We start from the raw sequence: 10,937 nt of genomic DNA, 5'->3' as shown, positions 1-10,937 counted from the left end.
ATCTTCTAAAATGGCATTTCGTGCATTTTTGAGAGAATTTCCAAGAAAAAATCAGAGATTAATTTTTATTCAATGACAAAGGGAGCAGTTTTTCTACGATTCCAGTCCATCTTTTCAAGCAAAATCTTGGACCTTTACATAAAAAGTGGACCTTTACATAAATAGCGGACCAGAAAGTGGACCTTTGAGCCTTGGGGGGGGGTTCTTCCGAACCACCCCTGGCTACGGGCATGCCCTTTTCCCACTGGGGTATTTTTTACCGCATCGATCGTATCGTATCGTGTTGAATCGTATCGAATTGTATCTGATTCTGGTCGTTGTCTTGAAGTTGTGTATTCTACGTACAACTAGCGTAGTATAGTGGGCTCTTCAACCTTACCTTTTAGACGACAGCAAGTAATTCTTATGGATGATCAGCATTAAGTTTCGCCTGATTTTGACAAGACTGGCAATGAAAACATACATTGCCATGGCGACGGTGGTTGCCGTTAGGGTTATTGTTTGCATGATACTGCCATCATTTCATGATTTTGAGGAAGACTTGGTAACTGTTAAGTCTAGACAGATACAGTGCACTCCTCCCCTGAGTGTATAGTGAACGAGCCCCGGGGTCACAGAAAGTATGGCCATCCAGGACAGACAGGTCTTCCCAAGGGTTTCCAGGAATGTGGGCATAGATGTGGGTTAGAGAAATGCCTGTGGAGTGTGGACATTCCATTCCTGTGGACAAAATGCCTGTACCATTCCTACAATTCTTGCAAACTGCACACGATACTGTACCATTAGGCTACTCCCTGAGACGTCGCCAAAAAAAAACCCCGAGAAGTTTTGTTACCCTCTGACAGTGGTCAACATGCCGAAAATGGGCAAAGATATTTGTGGGCAAAGCCATGCATTCCGGAACGTGGATGGCAGATAGATATGAAGAGAGGAAACAAGACAAGGCTCTGATTTAATGTTTTGTCTTTACTTTGATGCAGTGATGTATTTCATTCCTTTTATATGTGACGTTCAAAAAAAATCAAAACCATTTGACTGAAAACCTTTATTTTTCAAAGTTGTTTCAGTGACAAATGGATGTTGTGCATGTAATAATTGGCAGTCACAATACAATACATAGGTATCATTTCTTGTTTAACAAGGTCTATGATGTCAAACTTTGAAAATGTAGGAATCTTGTTTTTTTTGTGTGTTTGTCGCCCGCTCGCATTAGATTTGAGGTGAGTGGAAGATGTCATCCATCAAATTTACTTGCTGTGGCCTTGGTTTTCTTATTACAACATAACAACAGGACGAAATACGTAACTTGTTTGGCTGCCTACAGTCAAGTCTTTAAGGTTAAGACTGTCCCACTTTCTTGTTCTCAGGTGGTGGACGAATGGCACACTAAGCTGGGGATGGAAAAGAAACGCCAAGAGCTCGATCTGAAGGAAGAAAAGAAGGAAGAAAAGGAGGAAGAGGAAGAAAAACGCCAGGAGAAGGCTGAAGCAGAAGAGAAGATCGAGAAAACAAAAAACGAAGAAGAAGAAGAAGAAAATGAACCGAAGAAAGGAAAGGAAGCCGGAAGCAGCTGGTTGTCGGTGAAGCCAAACTACATGATCGGTCTGTAGAGCGGAGGTAGCTCTGAAGCTACTCATGATCATAATGAGATGATTTCGTTTTCTTAGTTTAGCTCATAAGAGAGGAAGTTGGTCAGCTCTATACATGTACATCACTGGGTGTCGAGAATACCCTGGTCGCATTTAGCCTCAATCAGAGTGTATATGTAACAATCACAGATATATATATGGTTCTACTTATTGTATGTTGGGGTATGGCGTAATATGAGGGAAGGTGTTCGTCTGTGGAGTGGATTGGCAGCGTCTATATGGAATTGAAGCAAGGGATTGTGACAAATGTCGGTGTGTACACGCTTAACTTGATTTGACTTGATATCCCGACAAAGCCATGGAGTAATATTAATTGTGGGCTAATCAAATTTGTTAGATCATAAACACTGTGACACACGCAGGCACGCACGCACACACTCACGCACACACACACGCGCGCGCACACACACACACACACACATGTACACACAAACACACACACACAAATACACACATTAATATATATGTATAAAATACATGTACACACATACACACACACACACACACACACACATACGTACACACACACGTACACACATAGGCACGCACACACGTACACACATACGCACACACACATACACATATACGTACACACACACGCGCGCACACACACACACATACGTTCACACACACACACACACATACGTTCACACACACACATACGTACACACATACACACATATGTACACACACACATAAATACACACAGATACACACACACACACACACACACACACACACATACACACATACACACACATAGATGTTCGCCTGCAAAAAGCAGTTTCAATGCACATACACGCGCGTGCAAACTCCATTGAAGTATAAAGTATAAAATGAAGGAAAATGATATTTTTGTCGTGAAATGAATACTATACTATACTAGATATAAATTACTTCACCTGTTTCGATGTCCCATGTCTTCGGTGTGCCCGCTGACATGTACTAGTTTCAACCACACTAACAACGCCCTTAATGATAGTAAAATTTAGCCATATAGAGAGAACAATTGACCGGCAGATGTAGAGGAGTTTGGCCATTTCCCGTGCACTTAACGTAGTCTCTACCAGACTAACTACGCTGGCTATATATAGGAGAATAATTTCCAGGGGAGTTTGGCCGCCTTGTAGGTTTGACTGGCCGCTTCGGAGAGAAAGAAACTACCTCCCCGCGGCCTGACGTCTTTGGCCAATTTTACTCTCTTTTTTTTTGCCGAATTCTACGATACGTATTCCCGTACAAAGGCCTGGTGGAGGCTACAGTTAACGTACCACGTACGGCTCTATCCCCTGGCCAATTGTTGATTTTGCTGAATCTCACTATCCACAGTTAGGGAGGCCTGGTGGTGGCTGGACATATAAAGTGTTTGATGTAGGTATTACCCACCGTCCTGAAGTAACTCTGTATTCGTAATTATAGTTCCGTAATTATATTATCATCATACACATGCAAATCCACAGGTATGGCTCTTCCCGGTTCAGTTTTTTTTGGCATCCCAGTGTTTCGTATCTCAAGTATTTTTGGATCTTTCGACGTATCTCGTGACCACAATTGATTGTCCTAAGCTTAAGACTGTATAATATATACAGTAGTTACAAGCTTGACTATAGAAGAAAAAATTCTGTATGATGACCGAACATCCGATTTGTTACTACGAGACTCAATTGATTTAAAAAAATGAGATCATGTGAACTTGCTGTGTCCAGAACGATGCTTTGGCGTGGTTCTGGATAGTTTTCTCTCGTATCCAGAACCGTGCCTGGGGCAAATCTACGTTCTTGGATACGCGGAGACTATCGATCCAGAATATTGTACCTGATCCTAATCCTAACCCATTCAGACACTGAGAACTACTAACGATAGCCACGGTTCTGGACACACTCAGTAAAACGTGTCTTTGTAGGCACTGCCTGGTGTCCAATCTATCGCGCGCGCTACGCGGGTTCTCTTCGGGGCTGCATAAGCTTCTCGCCGCCCGACTCAACTAGGCTCCACGGTAGGTTTTGAACGAGGAGAGTTTAAAACTCCTGCCGTGCAAAACTTTGGTGGACTGTGGTATAATTTCCATGGTTGCATGTTTGGGCATGGAGCCGAGGAACTGCATGGCCTTTGTAGGTCCTCGAAACAGTCTGGCACCCAGGCTATACAACATTTCAATCGGGCAGCTGGGTGGAGGGATCCCGCCCCAACTACTCTCCAAGCAGAGGTTTTGGTTTATTTTTGACGTGGTTTAAGGCTTCTTTTTTTTCAATTTCAAAATAACAAAACAACACAAAGAAGTTCCACGGCTTTAGGCTTTTTTTGTCGGGGTTTCTTTTTTGTACTGGAAGTTGGGTGAAAAAAATTCCAGTGCAAAAAAAATAAGCCCCGATAAAAAAGCCTAAAAACTTCAAACCTCTGCTTGGAGAGTAGCCCCAACCACGATAGACTGGCTACCAAGCTATGTAGGCTTCTCTATCAGAATCAGTCCGGGAATTATTTGTGCAATATTTCTTTTCTACAAGTGACCTGGGTCTGGACCGGCGATGTTGAAAGTGGTTGTAAACAGGTTATTTTACTTTGGCGCTGGAGAACAAGTCAGTACTGACGAATGAAATGTTGCAAGAATGTACAATTTTTGAACCTGCTGCAAAATCCAAATCATTAACTACCGTTAGACCAACAGCCATTTTAACCAGTGTTTCATTCGAAGGCAACAACAATTCTTTTTCTTTACTTTATAATATATTTCTTTCTGCAACGCGAGACGAAATGGTGGTTAAAGCTATTCAATCTATACAATTGTAGTTCAAATATCTTACTCTTGACTCGTTCTTGTATGATTGTGTTTGCCTTTTTAAATGTGATTGAAATGTACTTTGACTGTCTAGTGATATGGACCAACAATGCATTTTAAAGGCATCCAATGCAGTTTTAGGGCTAGGGGAAAACTAGATTTGTCGAATTCAATATTCTAGTCACTTATCTACATAGTGATACCCTGGATGCAAGACTAGTATCGGGCCGTTAGCCGTTTTCCTTCGGCAGCAAAGAGCCCTTCGCCCGCCTATCTAAATTACCGCTACGGGGGAGTTGAGCCCGAGGGGTTTGTCCGGCCCTATTACTAGTAATTCTTGATGGAATACATGTACTAGTACTGTTACTGGCGGGATCCTAGAAAAGAAAATAAAGGTCTCATTTTGGGGCTTGTGTCTGCACTGCCCAAAGTCTGATATACTGATGCTAATGTGCCACTGTATGGCAGTATGTGTCAATATCATACAGATTGCCTTATTCAGAATATTTCCAGTTTTGCCGCCCTGAAATTGCATTGGATGCCTTTAACCGCCAGTACGTACGTACCAAAGTCTAGATAGTCATGGGATGTGGACAGTTTATGACGACGACAAACAGTAACGCAGGATGTAACGCCACAGTTGTGTCACGATACTTTCTGTGCAAAATAAAGACTATTGTATAATTGTGCAACAACAGTCTTGGGCTGGTTTTCTTGGCTAGGTAAGGCCACACGTTTAGTTGTGTTTACCGAAGGAAAACATATTGTTTTGCTCTGTTTCTGCTTCCCTTCCATACACTGAACCAGACCGTCTGTCACCATGGTAACTGGTGTAGGGTCACATAATGTTGCAATTTTATAGCAGGAGGGATTTAGACTCCTGTCAACAGATGTGTGAATGTGTTTGAGTAAGAATTAACAGAGCAGACCATATACGAAGGTAAACATTATGCATTTGCTTTTCAAATGTATGTTGCCTTTCTAGTTATCAGTTGGATGGCATCGTCTGAAGACCGGGGAACTGACGGAAGTGCCTGAAAGGACGGGGGATTTAAAATATGAAAAAAAAAAAAATTGTAAAATAACCGAACGCACAGAACACGGTACCCATGTATGAAGAAAGTATGTTGTAATACATGCCCGAGGGTTAATTGCAAATACAACATATGTATGAAAAAAGAAGATTGTGAGTTCTTCGATTAGACAATAGCTCAATTGGTAGAGTGCTCGCTTTGTAACCGGGAGGTCGTGAGTTCAAACCCCGGCCGGGTCATACCAAAGACTTTAAAAATGGTACACACTTTCTTCTCTGCTTAGCACTCAGCACATATGAGAAAGAGTGTGGGAAGGTCAAACACACAGCACTACCAGCGGACTAGCCCCCTGCTGTAGTGCATCGCACAACTAGTACAGTAACTGTGTGTCGCCCAAGGGCTACAGAAATGGATATGGGCACCACCCTACGCTCTGCATAAGGGCACGGGAGACCTTTCGTTCTTTCCTTTCTTTCTTCAATTATAAATACAGTTCAAGGACATCATACCTTCGCCGATGTGAACTTTCATAACCGAACTTAATGAAGGCTAGATATCGACAGGATATCGATAGAAATGAATTGTGCAAATAAGGTCCTCATTTGCATAATATAAAATCCTATCAGTTGTCTAGAGTACAAACGTTTTATCTTAACAAAGAAAGGTATTAGAGTACTAAAACAATAAGTACATGGTGTAGATGTTGTATCTTTTCATGGCCCTAGAACGACCTACTACTAAGTGACGTATTACAAATATTTCTCATTGAATATACAAACGTGGCCTTCATTTGCACACTTCATTTCTAATCGATATTTACATACATGTATGCCACATGTTTGAATAGTCTTATTATGAAACACAGCATATTTATAAGACATATATAGTTATTATGCACATTAGATCCAGACCTAATTTTGTCATCATCACTTGAAGTAAGCTAAGCTTTCATACAAAAAATTAAGACGATCCGTGAATTCCTTCTTGAGTTATATATATTCCTTCTTGAGTTATATGTTTTTTTTAAGTCGGGAGTTCTGCTGCAATACCTTCAAAAATCTATCCCGTCATACCGAATATCATCACAATCCATAATGGCTTTCTTAACCCTTGTCCTGCCTGTTTTTACACAATGTTTTTTGATAATTATGGGTTCACCACACCACGAAGTGGTGTGGTGAAACCATATTGCTTTTTCTGGTGTTTCTTCTTCTCCTTCTCCTCCTGCCATTTTTTAAATGGATTCAGCTTCTTCATTTTAGGGCCTAAGGTCCTGAAATTTGGTATGGAGGTACAGTGGGCAAATACCCCTAGGCGTTTTTTAAATTTTTGTGATACAGGCTTTTAGAATGGTTTTATTTGAGTTTTTTGGCTGTGTTATAGCAAATGTATTACTGTGTTAGTGTGTCATGTTTACCACGTTTGGGTATGAGTCATCACAATGGAATGCAGGGCATCAACCAATAGGCATGCAGCTTTCCTCTATTCTTCTTGCTGATTGGCTGTTGGGATTTAACTTGATTAACACCTGCACAGAGCATGGCTGTTGGGATTTAACTTGATTAACACCTGCACAGAGTATTTCCATACAGACAGTATGTCTGTATTCAAGTGTTTTGGTAGGTATTTCAAGCTTTCCTGCTCCAGCATTGGAATGCGGGGCATGAACGTTATTTTTATTTTGAAAATCAACAGTTTGCATTATGCAATTAAAAATCCTAACCAATAAAGTAGGGAATAGCTATCCAACTGTTGTTTTAGTCGTATGTTACTTCATATTATAGTTATATCAATGTAAATCATTGTTTTCCCTTGCGTTTCTCATTCTTTCCCTGCCATGTCGTAAAATGTGGTGAACCCATCGCTGTATTTGCTCCAAAGCAAATATTGGCCTTTCTAGTTTGTTGTCTAAATCATGTCATAGACCACTGACATTTTTGCCTTGTGGTGGCGTAGAACTTTACTTCGGACATTTTCGTGCAAACTGCCATACGGCCAATCAGTGCGCATCATGTTGCGAACCTTTTAACACATCACTTCCGTATCAGACTGTTTGCAATTCTATCGCTTGCCACCAGGGGCGCAACTACTTGAAGAGTCCGACCGCTTTTCCCCAGCCTGGACTGGTCCGCTTTTTCTACCAACCCCCTAGGACGATGGGATTGAACCACTTTGGGTTCTGTCAAGAATGTTAGAGAAAGCCTTGATTCTGAGTGTGTATTAGTCATCTCTAGAGGAAAAATCCATTACAATATTGTTCTTTCATTGGCGTTTTGGTCTTTGAGACCGAAATAAAACATTTGAAGTGAAAATCCCTTTTCACCTATTTACCCCCCTGATGAAAAATGAATCCGTCCAAGTACCTAATCTCGCGTGATTTCCGAATAGTTGTCTGTTTATAATAGCTTTCCTGTGATTGGTCACTTTGTTGACCATTGGTAAGAATCTTTCAACGAGGACCAATCACATGGCCTGTTGTTAAACTGAAATCGTACGTCACATGTTGCCAACTTTGGCGGGCGCTTGAATCGAATCTCTGTGGAAGAAATTTGTGGCAAGAATTTGCAAAGGTTCGTATGTTTACTGTTATCATGGGCTGTACAAGTTTTAAAACGATGCATTTTGCTTCATGACAAGTCTATTGATATAGAGAGAGTTTTGGTACTGTAGTCTCGATCTCTATGAACGGAAATTACTAGAAAATACACGGCGATTATTGTGATGGCGACTGGCGTAAGTTTTGGCAGACAAATAAAATTATCTGCAACTTCACCGCTAATTTTTTTGGGGAAAGGGAAAATAATTGTGACGTTACTGTGCCAAACGTTTGTAACTATACTCAAGTAACAAAGGACATTATATTAATCCTAAACTAAGCTCAGCATAGCAAAGAACAGATCTTGCACTACATGACGTTGACTTGTGTACCTCGTTAGGCCACACCATGTAAATTTTATGGATGACGTCCTTTGGACACCCTAAATCTAATGCGAGAGGGCGAAAAAAAACAAACAAGAAGGGCCCTAAAAAACAAGATGCCTAGATTAGAAATATACTGAGACGACAAATGTTAGCACACAAATTGAATGAGGTGATAACAAGCAAGAAGTCTTTTATATTCATCATCAAAACAGCAATAAATCAGGTGGAACAGCAGTTGTCGTCCTGTCCTGTTTTCGCGTTACAGGTTTCACGTCAATCTGACGACTTGCGGCACTATCGTGACTCTTTGGTCATAGTTACAGGAAGCGGATTTTTTTTTTTTTTCTAGGAACAGGCCAAAATCAATGCGCACGCGGACGTCATCCATAAAATTTACTTGGTGTGGCCTTACCCCCTTCTACTAGTACTAGGCTTCAGAAGTGGCTGGAAAGAACATAGAAAATATTTTGCCAAAATGGAGAGATAACATGCCAGGGGAGTTACTACAATTTGCAGCTCAGAAGCCTGCCATGTTCTCTGAAGTCTTCTAAAATCTTATTATTTGACAGTGTCCAGGGCTCGAAATTCTTCTTTGGGACTAGGTGCACTGGTGCACCCTACCAAAAAAAATTAGGTGCCCGCATAAAACAAAAACTGATTACAGATTTTTCTTCTGCGCTTGGATTTAAAAAAGATTTTATTATTTTTCTGACACTTGTATGCCAAGAATGCCCTGCATATTGTATACATTTGTTATGTATATATTTGGGTGCACCTGGTGCACCCACAGAAAAAAAAAATTGGGTGCACAGCTCCAATTTTGGGTGCACTAAAAAAAAGTAATAATGTGCACATGCACGCAGTATTTCGAGCCCTGACTATTATTTGAGAGTGTCAGTGAGTGTCATGTGTCGGTGTGTGTTGTCATTTTCCACAGATCCATATGTGATAAATATGAAGAGAGTGAGAGGCCATGTCTGAAGGATGAGTTCAGTGTACAAACCCCCGGCTGTGCCTCCTGAGAAGGTGACAGCAGTCAACCATGAGTTTGCCAGGCTGTATGAAGGAGGTGGTAGTGTGAGGGTAAGTCACAAGGACTCAACCTGTCAATTCTACTATTTCTAGGAAGACTGACAGGACTCCAAATCCTTTTTTCGGATATATGCAAAATGCAACTTAGTAGTTATATATAGTCTAGTACATGTAGTAGTACTAGTAGTAGTAGTTAGTCAGTGATGCATACCGGTTCACTGGACTCGGATCCGGACTTGTAAGAATGTTTAGGTTCAAGTCCAAAAAAACCTTAAAGTCAAGAACCGAGTCCGGACTTATTACCATAAAAGACCATTTCACATACCCCTTTTCTTTCCAAACCACCTAAAACCTTCTGTAGATTGTAAAATCTGTGCTGCAAAACAAAGAAAACATTGCCATCGGGCATCGTCAAGTACCAGCCTCCATGTTATTGCGAGGTTGCCAACATGCAATTTTGTATATGCCATGGGTTTAGGTCCGGACTTACAAGTCTGGAACTGAACCAGTGGTCGAAATACTTTTTTTCAGTGCTCTGCAATATTGCAGAAGAGTCAAAATTTTGTTCTGCAATTTGGAAATACTTTCTGCAAATACACAAGCCTCCATACTACAATCTTGCAGGTTTATAAGCATGAACTATTGATTGATATGCAAATTAGTGAAGACAAATTTTTTGAAGTCCACAAGGAAACAAAAGATAAACAAGTCAAGACAAGGTTGATGTAAATTAGTGAAGAAGCTCCTTTTGTTTCAGAACAGGAGCTTATAAGTTATATTTATAAGTGTTGTCTGTCCTTGGGGCCAAGAGCACCAAATCCCAAGTGCCAATTTTTCCTGCTGCAAAATTGCAGATTGTCATTGTATAAATTTTTCTTCTGCAATCTTGAAAATCTACCTGCAAATTGCAGACTGCAGACAGGTATTTCGAACACTGTGAACCTAAACCTCTGGACTTGAATCCGGACCTGAACCTAAAATTGGGTTTAGGTATGCATCACTAGTAGTAGTAGTAGGTAATTATTTATTATATTGAGGATTGTATGTAACACTGTAATTGTACTAATTTTTTTCTCCCCCCGCCCTCCCTACTGTAGACCCTCGAAGGAAGAATGGACAGAGGACAGGTTAGTGACGCGGCGGGCGGCACACGTGCAGCTCCTGCCTTCAAGTCTCCGTCCGGCCGCGTGCTCTACAAACCCTCGCCAGTCGCCAAACTCATCGCGGCCATGCGGCAGAAAAAGACGCTGGAAGAGATGGAAGAGATCATGGCCCCGGAGACAGCCGGGTTAGATCGCTCCTGTCTGACTGCACCAGGTCGGTTGTAGAATTTTTTTTTTGCCTCGAAATTAACTTTTCTTCCTATTGTCCAAGCACTTTCCCAAAATTAAATTTCAATTGTCCCGAAGTGAGGATGAACTGTCAGACAAGTGTCCCAACCTGTTTTTTTGGGAGGTATTGTATGAATTCAACATGAAGTCAACTTTATTTTGCCTATGTTCACTTCCGTGATGTGTGCCAGGT

At 41.1% G+C, this 10,937-nt stretch overlaps 2 protein-coding genes across 2 annotated transcripts in view; both read left to right on the top strand.

Annotated features, from left to right (window-relative positions):
- The window catches only part of LOC109477140 (neuroendocrine convertase 2-like), a 32,052-nt gene extending 30,081 nt beyond the window's left edge, over window positions 1–1,971 (top strand). Inside the window, exon 15 of the mRNA XM_019778202.1 lies at window positions 1,368–1,971. Within this exon, the coding sequence (XP_019633761.1) occupies window positions 1,368–1,610 (243 nt within the window). The 3' untranslated portion in view covers window positions 1,611–1,971. The remainder of the gene's footprint in view (window positions 1–1,367) is intronic.
- Window positions 1,972–9,330: 7,359 nt separating this feature from the next.
- The window catches only part of LOC109476980, a 28,544-nt gene continuing 26,937 nt past the window's right edge, over window positions 9,331–10,937 (top strand). Inside the window, exons 1-2 of the mRNA XM_019777994.1 lie at window positions 9,331–9,464; window positions 10,511–10,730. Coding sequence (XP_019633553.1) covers window positions 9,366–9,464; window positions 10,511–10,730 — 319 coding nt within the window. The 5' untranslated portion in view covers window positions 9,331–9,365. The remainder of the gene's footprint in view (window positions 9,465–10,510; window positions 10,731–10,937) is intronic.

The sequence above is a fragment of the Branchiostoma belcheri genome, unplaced genomic scaffold (genome assembly GCF_001625305.1).
Source record: "Branchiostoma belcheri isolate BF01 breed outbred unplaced genomic scaffold, Haploidv18h27 scaffold4, whole genome shotgun sequence".
In the NCBI taxonomy this organism is placed as follows: Eukaryota; Metazoa; Chordata; class Leptocardii; order Amphioxiformes; family Branchiostomatidae; genus Branchiostoma; species Branchiostoma belcheri.
Note: the sequence above shows the minus strand (reverse complement) of the source record. Positions and strands in the feature narration are given on the sequence as shown.